A 19,237-nucleotide genomic window follows, 5' to 3' on the forward strand; every position below is an offset into this window, starting at 1 on the left:
TGCTCATTTCTTCTATTTTCTGCGAGTTTAAAATGGGCACTGCATCAGTAACGCGAACGCAGATTATCGATCGATTCAAATCTCGTTGAAGCATTTACCAAGGCTATTTTTGAAGATCAATTCTACAATGCACATTAAAACACATGAAAATGAGTCTGGCTGAAGTCAGAAACAAACGTATGCGCTGATCGAAATTGAAGAAGTTTAAAGAGTTTAAAGAGTACATTGATGCATGGAAGTACTTTTTTCCTTATCCCCTGGGATTTTTCTTGGATCGGATGCACGCAGAATTTCAACCGACTGTTTTTGCGCTTTGCACTCAGTTATTGACAAGCATACGGAGAAATGTTGATTGATTCTTGAAGTCCTCCCGTTATTGCTATCATGAATGTAGCAATTACATCTTTTCTTTACTAAAAGAAGGGAAAGGTTTTCTTAATAGAAAAGCTTAAAACACGTGTAAACCTACCAGACATCTGAAATAATACAGCTTTAGCCTTTTAGCAGCTACAGTACCAAAATGTCTATTGCAACGCTTCAGTATCATTAGCCATTGCACACATCTAACACAGTAAGAGTAATTTTTATTCACTGTATAAAAACATACCGCTAAGCTACAAGGCTGCTCAGAAATATTGTACCAGTTATAAAATTATTCGACACAACGTAATTTACAAGTAAGATCTGTTGCAATTTTAACCCAAGATACTTTCATAAAAGCGGATCCACGAAGTCACTATTGTGGCCGATTATTTTTTTGTTGTGTTGCGTCGAGCCTGTTACGACGATTACGTTACTTTTTTTTGAACAAGGCCAATACACAACAAATTCTGATACTTTTCGCCTTCTTCTCAACGACGCAAAGTTAAGCTATCTCCATTCCTTCAGAGGAGTTTCTTAGATCTCTGAAACGGAAATCGTTCTGCTTGAAACAAAACTAGATCTAACAGAACAGGATTTATCTTGCAATAAGGACGAAGTGTTTTTACAAGAAACGTTCCAGCGAAACATCTCAGGCAAAAGAGGCCTAACAAATTAAGTTATAGAGTTAAATTCTGGACGCGAATGAATTGCTTAAACCTTGCTGAATCTAGGGGGAGGTGGTCCACACAGCAAGGTCCATAATGAATACAGAGAGGTTCTTCTGGTAACGTGAGAGGTCACAAACCTTCCTGTGAGTCACAGAGAGCCACACGCACTGGTGTCGTAAGTATGCATGTTTGCTATCTTTCGATATTCACCACACACAAGCTGTCACGTGATCTCGTTTTCTTGAAGGGAAACTGGCACCCCCGTTTCTCTGTTATTTGCTTTCAGTACTTTCTCCGCGCAGGCTTCAACTTCTTTGTGTCCTACACCTTTTAACTCTTTCAACTGGTCCTGCGAAAAAATAAAAACATAGGGATGGACTCAGAACATTGCTCTAAACTTAACAATTTAGAATGGGAAAAGTTATGAATCAAATAAAGCCGTATTTTGAGCAGAAATGTGCACTCAAATCCGGAATATAAACATATGGCATATAACACTTTCGACCTTCAGGATAACTCCAACATTCAGTGAGACAACATTATTCTCAACATAACCCGTAACAATGAACTTCACTTACACACAGAAGAGGAAGGAAAGAAATTCGGGTTCTAAGTTAAAAAGTAACTCCTGTACTTATCTTCACGTTGCTAATATATGAGCAAAAAGGTTGTCTCCGTTGTTGTTTGCGCGACATACCTCAACGACTTTGCCACAACACCTCAACAGTGTAAGCAAGCACTCTGCTGTTTTACTTTTCAACTGCTGATAAGCTGAAACGTATGAAAATGAACGAAAACGGCTTTAGACATTGAAATCCTTCCTGTAAATATGAGATGCCAAACAAAAGCTGAAGGGTGAGAGAGCAACACCCGTCTACTTCAACATTCTTGCCTGCCACACACTTACGAAAACTTCAGGGTCTAAGACTCTGCACCATAACCAAATACATAACAAGATTTTCCGGTAGCAACATGATCCACGGAGGACCCCCGGCGCAGCCTGTTCCCGCCAAAAGTTCACAGGCGCACCGGAAATTAGATGCATAGTAGATTCTTCCACCACAACCGCCCTGTCATGTATGTATGGCTACATTCTCAAAGAGGACATTTCTGAGGGAGTCTACCAGCTATTGTACTAATTAAGCGAACAAACCTCCAGTTGTTAGATGAGCAGAAGAGTCCGTCACATCAACAAGCAACTTTAGAAGACACTTGAGGATTGTTGAACTGTGATTAGGAATCCTACAAAACAAATCATTGGTCAGATGGGGTATATTGTGACATGCGGGTAAATCATCTGCCGAGTTCCTACTACGCATGCTTGACAACATTACAGTGGTTATCCAAAGGAGGGCAGCCTCTTGGAGACACTTTAAAGCGTTTTGAAATGACGTCAGGACGGCCAAGATGGTGTTCCAAAACAGTGACGTTTCTCTCCTTTTGGAAACGTCAATGAGATGTTTTCTTATAATGTAATATACAAACATTTCCTATTGTTTGAGAACACCAATATGGCGGTCATGATTACGATTTATTCTGCACAAACCGTGGGCCTACGACGAAAATTTTATACAACATTTGCAAAAAATGTCTCTTCACAAAAAACCTTTTAAAACTAATTTCAATGAAGCTAGGAAATGTTGTAGTAGCAAACGTGTATTATGGCTCATCGATGGACTTTACTCCAGTCACAATAACAAGTTCATAATATACAGCAAGTTCAAAAAAGGGACGGCAAAATACAGCTATAAATTCATCAGGAAATGAGACACTTGAAACTAAGGTTCGTACCTCGGCCATGCTTGTAGCATTGCGGCGTTTAACGAGTCCAAGATGTTCAGTCGCGTCTCTTCATCAGGATAATCACTCACTTCCAAGAACGAGACCAGAACTCTTAAAAGCCGCTAGAAAATAACGCAAAATGTACTAAAGTTTATCAGTAGCCTCTCTCTGTTCGCCCTCGCTACAGGCATTTCTCTTTTCAGAAAAACCTCGTGCATGTATTGTCGAAATAACCAATAATAACCGTTCATATTCAAATGTAAAACTGCGACACTACATCACCCAAACACTCCGCGATTCACAGTGCGGCATCCTCCCTTCTGCTACAGCCCACGTTGACAAGAATCAAAGATCGCTTGCTGGCTCGTCCAAATATAACAAACTGGGCCCTCAACGATGAGAAAAAGGTTGGCGGGTTCCTACATCAAATAGCTAGTGTACCTTAAAGTGACGAAGTATTGTGATGCCCATGTGCTCAATAAAATCTTTCAGATGGCTTGCATACGCCTGAAGGAAAGAAGGTAAAGGTAAAAAAAAATGGCACTTGGACTAAGATCTGGAAGAGGGCAAGAAAAATATAGCTTTTGTGAAAAGAACGTTTGGCTTTTACAAGGACTGTTACATTAAGCGACATGGCGCTTGGTAATGTTTTACCGCCAAAATCGGCTGGTAAATTTACCTACTAAGTCACCACTGGAACATTCCAGGATTTGCCCGACACCCTTCCCCTTAGTACAAGTTTGGATACCTACAAAAATCACCCAGTATCAGGTTAGCATTGCTTTACCACAGGGCTTACTTGAAGATATCAAGTCAACCTCTCCCAGGTTACCCTCACGTTACCGCGCCTGCCTCAATATTTGCCAACAATCACCCAGGAAGATATCCTAGAGTTGCCGCAAGCAAAATTTGCCAAGTTTCAAACAATCATAACTGACCCTTCTCATTGCAATTTTACTTTCAAACTCCATGGATGAGAGAATAATCTGAAACACGCTGTCGCACTTGGTTGTCTGCAAAAAAAAAATCAACACGTTACGCTGAGAAAGAAAAACACAACAATGTTCCCATTCAGAGATTGTACACAACCAATAACCAAACAACGTTTTGATCATCTCCAGAGCCTGCTGTCCCTCGTACCAAACACGAGGAGAAGGTGGCTCTAAAGACAAATGATCCTCCGACTAAGACGTTCAGTAGAACCCTGGTATCTATCTCAAAAATATCACTAGTTGATATTCAACTAAGACCGCTCTATCAAAGGGCCCAAAGACCCTTACGAAATTTCAAACTGGCTTACGAGGAGATTTTTCAGTTTAGTCCGAAACAACACCAATCAAGTCGCGAGTTTCCAGAGCCATCGTTTCCTTAAGGCCCCAAAGGCTAAGAGGGGAAGCCATCTCTAATGACGAAAAATGTCTTATGCTAGCATGGGGAAGCCTGGAATCACACGTCAAAGGGGTCAATACCATCTCTTTTTCAACGAAAAAAAAAATCGATTAGTGCTTTTTCAGTAGAAACACACACGAAAATTTAATTGTTGAAACAATGCAAGGCTGTAAATAAAGTGAGCAAAGAAAATAACGGAGAATTTCACCTTCCTTCCAAACGTGGATTTCTGTGGAGAAGGTTCTACAACAGTCAGGATGCTTAGCAAGCATGGATGAAGAACACGGACCAGGAACGGGTCACTAGTGTACACGTGACGTTGGGCAGCCTGGTAAATGGCGTTACAAATAATGCTTCAGTTCATTACAAGCAATGTAGACTGCGAATAGTCTCTCTTTTCATAGAAAATGCGTAGGGACTTCGCAGATCACGCTCCCACGATTACGACTGCTCACTTATCTTGCGTTCTTCTTGCGTTCTTCCCCACGGATTTTCTGGCAAAAGAGAAACTGTTCGCAGTCTATAGGTAATGAGGAAACAATGGTATCATAATTATCACAGGTATTACTTGATTTCGAGAGAGAACAAAAGCTATTCGTAAAGTCAAGTTCTCGCAACAGAGGTAGAACTACAACCCTCTGTGCACTGGTTGGACAGTTTCTGGGAGCTAGGGTGCATACATGTAGTTATTATCTGAATTCAAAAATTCATTTTTGCATATGTTAGTTGCAAAATTCAAAACTCTCGTAAGCGACCACCTCCCGTAAGCAACCACCTAGGCTTGACATTTTGGGTGGTCACTTACAGAAGGTTCGACTGTATAAATAAATTACTATACTCTTTTTTCAGAACTTTCAATTTTTTTGCACATCCACAAGCCATATCTAAATTAAGTTTACCTCAAAAAGAACAGCAGCTCTTCCATACCACTGCAACTCCGCTGAATTCTAAAAAGAATATCAATTACAATAACATCAGAAAAAAGTACTCAAAGATTGTCACTACTAATTAAAGTATAAAGAATTTAGAACTATGTCAAAGCAAATTAAGTTTACTTAAAAATTCAAAATACCATGTTATCAACAACGTGTTTCAAACACTTAAACCCCAACGTTTTGCTCTCCATCTGTTTGTTGGAAAGAAGACAAATAAATAAAAAAAAGGAAATTTATGTCAGCTTTTTAATTGTTGTGAGTCTTAAACAACTCACAACAATTCAAAGAGCTTACCATACATTACATATATTAGCATATATTGACAAACAGCACCTCATACAATGGCTAATGGTACATGAACATCTAAATTATTTAGGATACACATTGCAAAAGTGCAACAGCACACCTACAGTGTAACTGCAATACATTAGCAATAATATAAGAGTAAATGTTCAGAATTTAAATTTTCATGGGCACTATGTTTCATCCAATAGTATAATAATTGTAATTCTGTTCAGATTTGGAGGAATACTTCAAGCAATGTGGAGGGTCAGGAGATTATTATTAATAATAATTATAATAATAACAACAGCAACAACAACAATAATAATAATAATAATAATAATAATAATAACAAATATTTATACACTGTTATCAAAGTGGTTATTGGTGCCAAACATGTAAAACAGTGGCTAGAGATCAAAACTGTTCAATACAGGTAACTCATAACTATAATTTTAAATAATATATGCAACAAGATAGAAAGCTAACAAAAAGCATAACTTTTTTTTTTTATACAGTAGTTCTACAGTTGAACATCAAGAATGCGGTGTACCTCATAATCATCTATGAGAAGTAGCAAAGGAGACATCAGTTTAAAAAAGTGTTCTCCAATGTAAGGATGCTGTCAACAACAAAAACAGTAGTTACAGGCAAAAAAAAATAAAAAGTTTGACTTTTTTTCCATTTACTTCCCTCTCCAAACAAAAACCCTTGCTTATTTTCACACATACACATGATACAGTGTAAAAAAAATCCAAGTAAGATACCAGAGGTTATATTTGTACATTAAATTGACTAAAGAACTTCAACTGAGAAAAACTCCAGGTAAGTATTATGTTAATTGCTGTAAATGACAGGTGCCTTATTACACATACAATATAAATGGATCATTTAACCACTATTGAACATATAAAATCTGCTTTCTTTGAAAACTCTTTATTTGTTTTTAAATTAATACAATTTACCTTAACTTGCATTGTACACCACACTAACACATGACAAGCAAGTGGAGATTTCTTCCAAGTATCTTTTAGAAGCTGTGGTCTTAAATAGTCAAGTACATGTCTGAACAATCCTAGAGGAAACACTCTGTTAAATGTCCGGCTGTCTTCAAATTTGTTTTCTTCCATCAAGACACCAGATTCTACCTCAACACATCCACAGAGCAGTTCTGGTATTGATGAGCACTGGCAGTGAGTGCATATCAGTGACAGTAATTCTGAGACAAGATCATAGGTATATTAAGCTGATATGTTACGTAATATATCAAACACAAGAGACAGTGTTTCATCAGGATATCCAAACACCTAGAAGAGAGTTGAGTATTTTTGATGAAATTTGAGATGTTTGGATAGTCAATGAAACGCTGTCTCGAGTGTTTGATATATCTTCTCAATCAAAACAAAAACTAAGGAGTAAACAGAGCAGTAAAATTGTCAAAATTTATGCAAATTAAGACCGGGTATCCAAACCTCCTTCACAGTTTTTCTTTGTTTTTACTTGATGAATTATTAACAAGTTTGAGAAAAATTTATGAACATTTCAACCAAACCAACAATTGTATGTTTAAATACACAATCATGAAGAAGATGTTAGCCATCATGTAGATTTACAACTCAAGTCATGTACAAGTAAAGATTAAGTCTGCATCAGACCAAATGGCCCGTGCAGCTGGAGCTGGTCCCGGTTTCTGTAGCATGGAGCAACTAGAAGTATTTTGACTCACCCCTGGATGGACTGCTAGTCCTCCACCCAGGTAAAAAGTGCCTCTCTCCACCCAGGTGTATAAATGGGTACCGGCAAACTTAATGCTGGGGGTAACCCTGCGATGGACTAGCATCCCATCCAGGGGGAAGTAGAAATACTCCTAGTCGCTTCATGCTACAGAAACTGGGATAAGCTCCGGCCTGATGGGCCACTTGGTTCACATGCAGACTTTACCTTTACCTTTTTTTACATTTAATTATTAAATAACTGTTTCTTTTGGGAACAATGTAGAATACTTATCAATTGACAAACAAGTCCATTTAGTCTAGCTTGATTGGTGAGGTGTTAAGATATATGAATAAGAAAACAAGCACTAACCATACGCTGCAGTCTTTGATGTTGTACTTGTCCACAGCTGTGACGTTGTGTGTGCAGCACATAACGTCACCAAACAGCAGCTGACCTTTTTCATGATACACTTCCTACAAGTCTGTGGGACCACAATGAATTCTAAACAAGCTAAATAAAGTGTGTTTCTGAAAATTTCATCTCTAAATACTAATCCTTGAAATTAAAAGTTGCTCTCATGCTATGGAACGTCACAATGATGTCAACTGAGAAAGCACCAAGGTCATAGCTAAGGAGAGAGTGTTATGACAAAGAAGACTTCACGAGGGAATCAGTCTCCTATACTGACTTTTATTTTCTTAATTTCTGAAGGAGGCTAGCCAGTTACAGCTGCCAAAACTCTGATTGTACAATCAGTATTAATCTCATAGGAATAACAAAAAAATGAGAGCAACTTAATAAGTTTTAAATGAAATAAACATTTACATTTCCAAGGGGAATTCTTCTTAGTGAGTTTGTATTGTGCAGTTCCAGAAAATATCCATACTAACCTCACAGAAGAGATTGGAATTTCCTAGGGGTGGGGATTCTGTACCAAAATTTAAAGAACTGTAAGAAGCTCAATTGGAATTTCTGGAGGGGGGGTTCTTGGAAAAAACCATGGGAGAGGTATGGGTATTTTCTAGAACTACACATTATATTAATATACTGTTTGGCACTACAACCAAACATTCCAGGAAAATAAAATTTTCTTACTGAATCCAAAGTCACTCCACTGCCTGTTTCCTTTTGACTATCATCACAGAATAATGTGGACAACAAAACTTGACAAATCAACATAACAGCAGAAGATTGTGTTTGATACTTCATCATCTTTTCTCTGTCCCAACCTAAGAATAATACCAGTTATTTGTTGGGTGAATATATATATATATATTTTAAATATTCAATAATTTATCAACTATTTCTTCTCTAAGGAGCACTGAAGGTAAAAGAATTTGTTCTCCAGAAGTATTACATTTGGAAAGCTAATGTTTTGATTAATGCCCTTGCAATTGGTAGAAAAGGCTTACCACTACTGTATAAAGTCACCACTCACAATGAAAACTTAAATTATTCAAATGACAGCTTGTAATGTAACAACATTGAATCAAAATTAAAAGCTATTTACTAACTTACCCCCTTCACCTGAGATGGTTGGTTCCACGCACTGAACTAACTTCTCAATAATTGCAGCAATTTTCTCCTTGACATGAGAATCATTATCTTGGCCAACATTTGACATCATATAACTTTGCCTGTTCAACCATTCCCTGTATGTCTTATCCAAAAGCAGCTCCAGATTACCCTGGTAATGATATAAGACAAATTTACATGTGCCACAAGAGTCCAATCCTATAAATGTACAGTATCCACCTAAAAACATGTTTTTTTACAAGAAGTGAACCAAATTTACAGTGTACTAGCGATTGTGTTGACCAGCCTGGGAGATTTCCTAGAATGTGTATCAAGTACTCTGGTTGGCTTTTACATATAAACTAAACAAGCTGGAATTTATGTAAGACATTTACAGTGTTGTCATTGTTGAATGATCATTGCCTCTGAATTCTGTGGATTTATTTTTGATGTTGATGAAAACTGTTTTATGTTCAGACTGGAAAAACATCTTTGGAGAAGTATGCTGCATTGGGGACTGAGGGGAGTTGGCAACTGGCCATGTTGAGTGACTCGTCAACAGGGAGCAGGGTGTGGAAATATTTAAAGGAATGGTCTCCACACAACAGTAAACAAGGCGCAATAAGGGCACAAAAAAGGCGGATATGGGGTGACTAGACAAGAGAGATGTATACATAGTTTAATAGCAGAATTAGTTAATTTATCCACTTTCAGTTTGTAAAACCTCATGTTAATAGAATTTTAGATGAACTGTACTTATTTATCATGTGTACACTTTGTAAGATGTTTTAATTTCATTCAAGTTAATTTCTTAAGTACAATCCCATAAGCTTTAAGAAGCTTAAAGATAGGTTGTCTGTCCGTCTGTCTGTCTGTCTGTCTGTCTGACAACCCAAGTGCATATCATGAGACCCATGAAATGCATACCACAGCATATATTACAAACTATATGGGACATGAGACTAAACGGAAAACAAAATTGAGATACGTACCTTTTTCAGGAGCATTGTTACTTCTCTAAATTTGTCTCCAGGTAAAAACGTCCTCAACATTTGAGAAAACTCGTTTTGAGTCATTTTGTCCGACATGTTTTTATACTGTAAGGCTTGGCCACTAAGGAGCTGAGTTACCCCGTGTTGGGAGGAGTAGGGTTAAATTTGAAAGTCGTCCCAAAAATCCGATTTTCACCACGAAACTTTTACTTGGTAAGATAGGATTAAAAAGAATACCTTTTAAATCATTTTCAAGAAAGTATAATGGCATTCTGGTCTATAATGAAATGCAAATAGCACATTTGTGTTTCATCATTCAACACCTCTCCCCTCCGTCAAAATATTGCATTCCGAAAAACATGGCGGTAACGCTGGTGAAAGTCGCAGGCAAGTTGACCATCGGAGGTTTTGCGTTGTATGGTTTATCAGAAGTGCTAAGCTCACAAGATAACGCTATCAAACACATTTCGTTCCTGAACAGTAAAACTCGTGAGAATATTCCCGTCAATCTACCAGAGGTAAGTGTTATTGGCGATTTTCCCCCGTACTAGCTAGTAGTGATTAACATATAAGCTTAACATCCCTTCCATTTTTCAAACAAAATTCCAGGAGGTAACTCAGAACTTATGTCAAGTGAGAACATGCTACTGTAAGTATAAGTATAAGCAAAAGTACACCATCTTGTTTGACAGCGTCAAGGAAGTATGGAACCGAAAATAAGACAATTATCCATTCTGTGCATGCCTACATGCTTATGCTGGTGCTGTAGGCATTCTCACTCCATTATGCTTATGCTTGTGCTTATGTCGCAGCAAAATCCAGTCTAGCAAGGCCTAACCCATTTAATAACTATTTTATCACAACACCTTTATTGATTGTGATGTTATTAGAAAGTTGTGAAAAATTAATGTCGTAGTGAGTGTTCTGTGCTGTACACCCTGTGTTGTGTTCTTGGGCGAGACACTTCACTTTCACAGTGCCTCTCCCCGCTCAGGTGTGGGAGCTGGCGAATTAATGATGGGGGTAACTCTGTGATGTACTAGCATCCCATCAAGGGGGCAGTAGAAATACTCCAAGTTGCTATATAATACAGAAACCAGGGATAAGCAGTGGTTTGATAAGCCACTTGGCTTGTATGTAGACTCGACCCGTTTTATTCTCCAGGTAAAGGGGAAGGCTCAATTTCTGCCGCTCTCTCAGGTTCACATGCCTCCCTGAGAAGAGACTTTTTGGGGGGAGGGGGGGTGAGGAGCGTGGTCTCATTTCTCGAAGCAGTGGCTGGTAATAGAGCCTAGTAAAGAGGTTGAATGAAAATATTCTGAGTAATTTTTTTTAAAATAATACTAGTGAGCAGCACTTCAGCAACAGATCTTGTCAACTTGCTTTATTTTCTCCGACCGGTTTCGTCTGATCATACAGACTTCATCAGGGAGTTTGAACAAGATACATAAAGGAACTTATTTTATACCTATTCTTTAGAGTACAAATCACGTTCCGACTAGGGTGTGAACCGCAAAAAACACCTACAAAATTGCGTGCAGGATATGACTAAAATCCTGCGAATGTGCAATGTATAATTTTGGGGCTCACGGATTTAACGTTAAATCCGTGAGCCCCAAAATTAAACATTGCACATTCGCAGGATTTTAGTCATATCCTGCACGCATTTTTGTAGGTGTTTTTTGCTGTTCACACCCTAGTCGGAACGTGATTTGTACTCTAAAGAATAGGTATAAAATAAGTTCCTTTATGTATCTTGTTCAAACTCCCTGATGAAGTCTGTATGATCAGACGAAACCGGTCGGAGAAAATAAAGCAAGTTGACAAGATCTGTTGCTGAAGTGCTGCTCACTAGTATTATTTTTAAAAAAACATTCTCACTCCATTATGCTTATGCTTGTGCTTATGTCACAGCAAAATCCAGTCTAGCAAGGCCTAACCCATTTAATAACTATTTTATCACAACACCTTTATTGATTGTGATGTTATTAGAAAGTTGTGAAAAATTAATGTCGTAGTGAGTGTTCTGTGCTGTACACCCTGTGTTGTGTTCTTGGGCGAGACACTTCACTTTCACAGTGCCTCTCCCCGCCCAGGTGTGGGAGCTGGCGAATTAATGATGGGGGTAACTCTGTGATGTACTAGCATCCCATCAAGGGGGCAGTAGAAATACTCCAAGTCGCTATATAATACAGAAACCAGGGATAAGCAGTGGTTTGATAAGCCACTTGGCTTGTATGTAGACTCGACCCGTTTTATTCTCCAGGTAAAGGGGAAGGCTCAATTTCTGCCGCTCTCTCAGGTTCACATGCCTCCCTGAGAAGAGACTTTTTGGGGGGAGGGGGGGTGAGGAGCGTGGTCTCATTTCTCGAAGCAGTGGCTGGTAATAGAGCCTAGTAAAGAGGTTGAATGAAAATATTCTGAGTAATTTCTGTTCACCAGAATTACCTAAAGCTCTTTTTGTGTTTTAACTTAGAGTGAATTAAAGCTTTACTGGCATATATTATCAGATGGTATTTATATGAGTTTTTGTTTATTTTAATATTGTTTTGCCCTTAGATGGGAGGTGTACACTTATCAATTTTTGAAAACATCATGTTATTTTATCTCTCCACAGATGCCAACTCAAACAAAAATAAGAAATTCCTGGAACAGTGGAGTACAGAGGGTGTTCAGTGGATTAGAACAAGCACCACAGACTGCTTGGGAACTGGGAGCAAAAGGAGCTTCTAATGCAAAAGACTTCATCAAAGAGCAAATCAAATAAAGCTGGATTACAATTGATATGCATCCGGAAATGCTAAAACTCTTCAAAAGACACTGAAGCAGAGCGCAAAGCTGACAAAAGATCTGAAAAAATTATGTACAGTTTTGGTTCATTTGTACTTTCATGCTGTTAAGGAAACATACTTTAAATGGGCTTAATAAAAACAAAATGTGACAGGGTTTTGAAGTACAATTTTCCCTCTATAGGAAGATTAACATTTAAATGCAACTAATGCACAAACAAGAATAAATCTCGCTAGTTTGTACAATAATTGAATTCATCAACCGCTGAAATTGAAATGGATCAAGAAGATAAATAGATTATCTTTTAAAAAAACTGTTTTGAAACTGGCCTAAAATAATAGAGTTGATCTTATAAAAACCTCATTAAAACAACCTTCTGCTGCCTTCGTTGGAGAATTGTTGATTTGTCTGGAATGTAAAACTTGCGGGAAGGTGTTCTAATACCTACTCACGTTTCTTTCTGGAATTTCAGTGTAGCTTGGGTAAATGTCGTGATCTGTTGTTTCGGTGTTGTGCCAAATTGGTGTAATTGCCCTTTCATTGTTCAACAGTAAAGGTGGCCCATTTGACTTATTCAGGGTGAAGGGGGTGATTTTGACAATTAAGTATCCTGCATGTATACTTGTACCAAAAAAATTCATGCACGAAATCACTGCTGAAAAATAATTTCACGTACGTTCATGATCAGTGAGCCAAAAACTAGCATGCTAAAAAAATTCATACCTATACCAGATCAAAAATGTCCCATAACTTTACTGAATTTGACGGGGGGAGATTTATTGTCCAAGTTTTGCTATAGAGTGAAACGTCAAGGCCGGAAAACACACAGTGGTCAGATTAAAAGAGATTGGGGTGGAATAGAACCATACAGGACTGTATGATTTCTTCTCCGCACAACCTAGAGGCCGGTACAACTTTGAGAAATCAAAAAACTGGAAATGGAAGATAAAGACAATACAATACTTTTCATTTTTCTATGTTGACTTTTATTTTTAAGATGCACGCTTGAGCAATGTTTCGGGAATCGTTTTCACAAACTGAAAACAAACAAAAGAAAATTAACGTTAGGATTTGAGTGAATTGCTAGTGAACAAAAACGAACGAGCTCGTGGGAGTGGCGCCATACAATCGGAAAGATAGCTACACTTCTCATTTATCTTAAACTCACTGTGTTGTGGACAAACGCTTAGCGTTTAGTTAAAATAACGAGCCGTCATAACGGAAAAACAGATAACGCAATTCGTGTCTTCTGATTGCTATTTGTTTGGTTTTTGACGTTTTTCTATCCCTCGTGCTGCTGCGAAAGCGTCTGATGTCTCCCAAAGCTATTAGAGTCATAAGGGGGATAGGTAACCGATCAGAGTGCCTCATTTTTCAATCTACCTTTTCAGTTTACGTGAGAGCATGCCTCAGGCGCCATTAGAGGGTGAAACATTTGGCACCTTTGTTTACAAATCCCATCCCACCACTTTAACTTCGAATTCTCTTTCACAAGATCCCAGAACAGCCCAGTAGCTCGGGCTTCTCGGGTCTTATTTCTTTTTGCGAACTTTGCTATTTTTCCGCGATCTGGTGCAGTTTTTTTTTTTTTTTTGCGTTTTAGTGGCTTTTGTACGTTGCAAACGTTTTTGCTGTGATTCAGGGAAAGTGAAAATATTTCACAAAACGTGTCAATGGCGGGAAGGGCCGATTGCGTTTCTTCCTGGCCTAAAGGGCTCAACCCATTCCATTCTTCCCATCCAGGCCTGCTTTGCAAAACGTTTTCCTAATTATCAGCAGATTATAAAAAAAGCATATTCTATCATGTAAATAACTAGTGATTCAAGGACTGCGCTCCTTCAACCCGGGCACTGTTAGGTTTGGCAGTCATTGGGTTCACCCAAGCAGCTAATATTTGCTTAAAAGTTCCTTAATCAGCAGTGACTGGAAGCCAAATTCTACCTAGCAAAGTCGACAGCTTTTCCTGCATTTTTCTCTGACAATTTCCATTGTCTTGCAATGGCCTTTAGGAACATGGTAATCGCAGTAACGGCCAGTATCCTCGCAGTTTCCTGAAAAACATGATCAACACGTTTTCCTAGATATAAGACAAAATACGCCGGGTGCACTCAGAGAAGAGAAAACAACCCTGTGTTTCAGTACGCATTTTCCCTGAACCCGAACTTCTGACGAGCGCAACATTTAAGAAGAACCTATGTCTTTTCTCTACGAATGCGAGTACCTCCTTAGTAAGCGATTTAAAGGGGTAAGTAAGTAAGTAAGTAACCTTTATTTAAACACGATAAGTAATTAAGCTTGCAGCTTGTGGGGTCGTGTATAAATAAACAATAAATAAGAATTACAAAATAAGAATTTAAAAAAAAATTGCTAATAAGAAGGAATGAAAGAATGACTTCCTATAAATGGCGTTTGGTTTTTTACAGTGTTTTAGCCTCTTTCAAGACTGGAAAAGAATTTCCACTGTAGACGTCCTAAAAGACAAGGACTTGCGGAATCAGTGTTTTTGTTTTAAAACTCTTCAAGTCTTTTGTTGCTATGGCGTTATCTGAAATATAATAGAGTTTAAATGAAGGGAATAATTCCAGGTATAAACAATCAAAACAACTACTTCTGCAGACGGACTGTCATTCAAAGAGATTGTGGAAGCTTCCATATCACTGACAACTGGCTATATTAGTGTCTGTCTTGATTTTCTTACCTGGTGGGGGTGGGGCCGGATTCCCGCCCCCTCCTCCATTACATCTGTACATCATATTTACTTGTTTAATATCTATTTTACTCAAATAGCTTCGGTTACCGATTCTGACCTGATTGAGGAGGGAAAAAAAATCAGTTTCACAAAGATTCAAATCATCAAACAGTAGATGTGAATACCAGTTAGTAAGAGGTATTACCACAGAATCATTATGACATAAAGTTGAAATAGTTGGTAAAAAAGTAAATGCAGATGATTGTTGTTCTTTTTATGTGGCTGTAGCCAGTGCCAATCAATCAAATTGATCCATGTTGCCGAACGTCTGTTGAGTAATTGATCATAAATATAAAGAAGCCAAAAATTACAATAAAGAAACCAAAAAATATCATAAAGAAACCAAAAAATGTTAATGACGTTATCTATGCATCTGTCCTCCAATTGATAATAAAATACGTGCCAATAAAATACTAGAATAATTCGACTTATTACATCAATTTAACAAATAGATTCCATGTTGCCGTACGTCTGTTCAGTAACAGATCACAGAAACGTGGCACACGAGGCGATAGCCGAGTGTGTCATTGATGTTCTTACCACATTTTGACGTCTTCTGTTTTCTGTTACTGAACAGACACACGGCAACATGGAATCTATTTGTTTTATATAATAAAGAAACCACAAAATATGTCAATGAAGTCATCAATGCGTCTGTCCTCCAATTGATCATAAACACGATTAACATGAGCCAGAGGTTAGTGCCCATACCCCTTGCCTTCTTGGCTGGATTGTATATCTGTTGTTGCGGCTGAATTCTTTGGGCGCATAGTGCATGATGCTGTCATAGTCATATGGTGTACCCAGCGAGTCAATTGTTGACCTGGGATATTTATTGAAGTTGAACAATTGATCTGAAATAAAAAAAAATGAAAACTTCAGCAAAAGTAACTGAGTTCATTCGATATTTAAAGAGTATAATGCGTATCGCCAAAAAATCCCAATTTTCTTAAGATTAGAGCCAACACTTCTTACTTAGCAACGTTTAACAAAAAAAGTTGAAGTTATAAGCTGTGGCAGATGAAATTACTATTAATTAACTCATGTTTGCGAATTTCATTTTTTCCACATCGAAATAAAATCATAACAGGGATATTAGGATCAAAGAGGGACCTGGTAGGAGAGTTGAAGCCGGCTTTGTCCTGTAAGAGAGAAAGGAATAACGATAACAATAGACAGGTTCAAAGTTAAGTGAATGCTAGAAGGAGGTGTGACTGTCTTACTGGGTATAACGTTCTGTCTGTAAATGACGACATAATCATCCCTGTCTGGTCTTGACTGCTCATGGTACAACCCGAGAGCGTGACCTACCAAAATAAACAAGATGTAGCTTTTGAAAAGTAACATAAGTTCAAAGTATCTTTTCCCTCACTATAAGCGTTACATATGAACTTTATACCTTACCAATCTCATGTGCTACAATCCCTGGAGTCCAACAACCACCGGCCAAATTTATGTTCTGAGGATTTCCAGTTTGTCCAATCCATGAAGAACACCTGCAAAGATTTATAAATATGTGTAGAAACAAAATAGAAGGTCATTATACGATATAGATCATGGTCCTTGGTAGCCCACAATTAGCAAAGATGACAAAAAGCAGTAGGGCAAGTGAACTGCAGAGTAAAAGATATCTTTACGCTAATTCTAACACCGGAAAATAACTTTGTCTTAGTTAAGTACTCAGAAGGCAGTATGCACTTTTTGCTTACCCTTGCCCCATTTGGAAATAAGCGTAACTTCTCTCATTCTGTCTTCTTTCTCTGAACTTGATGCATGTTGTTGAGGCCCACATGTTGATCCCTTTACGTATCGCGTCCATGGCGCGGGAATATCGTCCTGAAATAGAACGCGTTTAAACTTTAAACTTTTGTGTTAATTTAATAAACAAAAGTCCTTTGTCTAATTTCAATAATGTTGTAAATGATACAGTTACCAGCAGGATATGAGTAACGGCAAATATTACAAGGATAAAGGACAACAGTTATAGAAGCAGTGAGTTGTTTCGTCCACTCTAAGGAATGGGTGTGATGAACAGGCTGTTTAGAGGAGACCAGTCATGGTTGAGTTTAGATCACGTTCAGTAACAAACTGAACTTAGGTTTGTCAAGAGGAACATTAATAAGGATTACTGGAGTGAAACAACCATGCCCATACAGTTTTTGACTCTGTGGTAGTTATGGACTGTTGAGGGTCATTATGCGGACCTATTCATCGGGCCTTTACCGACCTTTATCTGGCCTTTGCCGCAGCTGCTACTGCACGTTTTCTGTGCTGAAAAGGTTCAGTATCATCTTTCTGAGCTGATATCAAGCCAATGTGCGTTGTCAAAAAGACTAGCTTCTACTGACGATACTCACTCAAGCTGTTGGTGATAGAATAAACAAACACTCCGTCACGCCACCGACCCCTTCTAGCTGAACCCCGGCTGACGACTTGATCCACGTCCTGGCCTGCCTCCGCTGCAGCTCTCTGTTTTGGCGTCAGTAACATGTCACCTTCATATAAGTTTGGGTTGTTGGCTCCAAGGTTCTCTTTTGAGGAATTGTAAGTGTTGCTTACTATTAAGGTTTCAGTACGATATTTCCCTCTTTCATAAGGTTTACTCAGAAAAGTCTTGCATGTGCAACATAAATATTTACTATATCTTTGTGGGAAATGTTATTAAGGAAAGGTTATTAATGCATGGAAGGTTATCATTTCCGAGGGATTTGGGCGGCTTCCTGTCTTTTTCCTGACAGAGAAAGGTATTTGGCATTTGTGCCTGTGGGTGGGTGGGTGGGATACTCATTTAGTTTTGGGGGAGTTCAGCTTGTATTTGGGGTTGGCGTGTGTTTCCTACAATTTGAATCGCAACAAACTGAAAAAAAAGTTACAAGCCGAGCAACTAAGGATCTTAACCTTCGGGCTTTAGCTCTCGTTTGTAATAGAAAACTACCAAAAAAATATCATCGAAAAATTCCGCAAAAACGTTTTAAAACTTAGGAAGCGTATTTCAGGCGCAGAAGAAATTTATTACAACTTGTTTATTCTCACCTTCAGGACTGGGTTTACGTGACAGACAAGGAGCCGCGAGGAACACAAGTACCAGAACTAATTGCATTCTGCTAAAGGCTTTATATTTTGCCTCACACTGTATTGCAGTTTCCGCAGAAAAGGAATAACATTGATGGTTAACTTTAGAATACAACTTTTATGCCGCTTTTTGTTTCCACAGCTGAAGAATGTGAAAACACAGCTTTCTGCAGTATTTCAATATTCCAATCTATCCGAATTCTTTGGCAAAATTAAATTATATCTCAGATGGAACAACTTTTGAAATAAAATATGTGTGTGAGTCTTTTCAATACATAATAGTCTCTAGGTAAGACATAAGACACAATTTTACATTTTATATTAAGGTTTGAAATATTAATTATGAACTCGCCTCATCTAAACAGTTTATATGTTGTTTGCCTTGTCTAAACATACATGTTTTTAGGAGTTATTTCTTCTGTGGTTTCTGCTGTTGTAATAACACTTTGAGTTTGCAGAGTGACGGATGAACTAACATTGTTAGCATAGGAAATATCTCATCAAACATTGCAACCGTCACCGGTATATATGAAATCCTAAAAGCTTAGTTTGCTTTTTTATTGTTATCTATATAGGGTTTCATACTCATTAAACTGTTGAATCTTTTCTAAACAAAGATAGCAAACAAAACAGAAATTCAACGAAAAATTCAATTCAACAAAACATGTGAAAATAAACCTCGTGCATCTGAATGAGACGAAGTTATGTTAAAGTATTTTTCAACTTGATTAAAATTGTCCTTTGGACAAAATTCCCGTGTATATCCTTTTTGGTAAGATTGTTCCAATCAATGTAATGGCTGGCAAACAGGATTTTTATTGCAAGGTAGAAAAAGGTTTATTTTGTAATATGTCTCGGCATTTAATTCCGTGTACTTTTCGTACCAGCAAGCTCCCTGAATCCGACTGAAGCTACTGTGCGTGCGAGGGATTTCTTCATGCAATGTCGACTCTTATTGACCTTCATTATTAGAAGCCAAACGCC

General features: G+C 38.0%; 3 protein-coding genes across 4 annotated transcripts; 1 reads left to right on the forward strand and 2 right to left on the reverse strand.

Moving 5' to 3' along the window:
* Positions 1 to 564: 564 nt before the first annotated feature.
* On the reverse strand, positions 565 to 9,756 carry LOC145479827 (TELO2-interacting protein 2-like). The gene is made up of 15 exons (XM_081458286.1): positions 9,643 to 9,756; positions 8,654 to 8,822; positions 8,231 to 8,364; positions 7,505 to 7,616; positions 6,385 to 6,638; positions 5,973 to 6,041; positions 5,275 to 5,328; positions 5,102 to 5,149; positions 4,411 to 4,530; positions 3,752 to 3,826; positions 3,255 to 3,320; positions 2,823 to 2,935; positions 2,185 to 2,273; positions 1,729 to 1,802; positions 565 to 1,380 (listed from the first exon to the last, which is right to left on the reverse strand). The coding sequence occupies exons 1-15, from the start codon at positions 9,736 to 9,738 to the stop codon at positions 1,255 to 1,257; spliced, it is 1,599 nt and encodes a 532-aa protein (XP_081314412.1). The 5' UTR covers positions 9,739 to 9,756; the 3' UTR covers positions 565 to 1,254.
* A 50-nt stretch (positions 9,757 to 9,806) lies between these two features.
* LOC145479829 (uncharacterized) lies at positions 9,807 to 13,145 on the forward strand. The gene is made up of 2 exons (XM_081458289.1): positions 9,807 to 10,160; positions 12,260 to 13,145. Exons 1-2 carry the CDS (start codon positions 9,930 to 9,932, stop codon positions 12,407 to 12,409), a joined length of 381 nt encoding a protein of 126 aa, XP_081314415.1. The 5' UTR covers positions 9,807 to 9,929; the 3' UTR covers positions 12,410 to 13,145.
* A 6-nt stretch (positions 13,146 to 13,151) lies between these two features.
* On the reverse strand, positions 13,152 to 18,428 carry LOC145479828 (astacin-like metalloprotease toxin 3). Of its 2 annotated transcripts, XM_081458287.1 has the most exons (9): positions 18,215 to 18,428; positions 17,539 to 17,712; positions 16,891 to 17,017; positions 16,586 to 16,677; positions 16,405 to 16,488; positions 15,893 to 16,035; positions 15,131 to 15,239; positions 14,374 to 14,483; positions 13,152 to 13,469 (listed from the first exon to the last, which is right to left on the reverse strand). In XM_081458287.1, exons 1-8 carry the CDS (start codon positions 18,279 to 18,281, stop codon positions 14,374 to 14,376), a joined length of 906 nt encoding a protein of 301 aa, XP_081314413.1. In that variant the 5' UTR covers positions 18,282 to 18,428; the 3' UTR covers positions 13,152 to 13,469. The 2 variants fall into 2 exon arrangements, with proteins under 2 accessions (XP_081314413.1, XP_081314414.1); XM_081458288.1 differs by having other exon boundaries at positions 13,152 to 14,483.
* Between the last annotated feature and the right edge of the window lie 809 nt (positions 18,429 to 19,237).

Source organism: Orbicella franksi, chromosome 2 (genome assembly GCF_964199315.1).
Source record: "Orbicella franksi chromosome 2, jaOrbFran1.1, whole genome shotgun sequence".
Classification (NCBI taxonomy): Eukaryota; Metazoa; Cnidaria; class Anthozoa; order Scleractinia; family Merulinidae; genus Orbicella; species Orbicella franksi.

Coding starts and splice junctions, on each gene's coding strand:
- LOC145479827 (XM_081458286.1), bottom strand. CDS start 9,738: ATGTCGGACAAAATGACTCAAAACGAGTTTTCTCAAATGTTGAGGACG. Junction 1,803..2,184: donor TGCTCATCTAACAACTGGAG/GTTTGTTCGCTT, acceptor CATACGTTTCAG/CTTATCAGCAGTTGAAAAGT. Junction 1,381..1,728: donor GTTGTGGCAAAGTCGTTGAG/GTATGTCGCGCA, acceptor ATTTTTTCGCAG/GACCAGTTGAAAGAGTTAAA.
- LOC145479828 (XM_081458287.1), bottom strand. CDS start 18,281: ATGCAATTAGTTCTGGTACTTGTGTTCCTCGCGGCTCCTTGTCTGTCA. Junction 16,036..16,404: donor CAGACAGAACGTTATACCCA/GTAAGACAGTCA, acceptor TTTTTATTTCAG/ATCAATTGTTCAACTTCAAT. Junction 14,484..15,130: donor TCCGGCCCCACCCCCACCAG/GTAAGAAAATCA, acceptor CATGTTTTTCAG/GAAACTGCGAGGATACTGGC.
- LOC145479829 (XM_081458289.1), top strand. CDS start 9,930: ATGCAAATAGCACATTTGTGTTTCATCATTCAACACCTCTCCCCTCCG. Junction 10,161..12,259: donor TTCCCGTCAATCTACCAGAG/GTAAGTGTTATT, acceptor ATCTCTCCACAG/ATGCCAACTCAAACAAAAAT.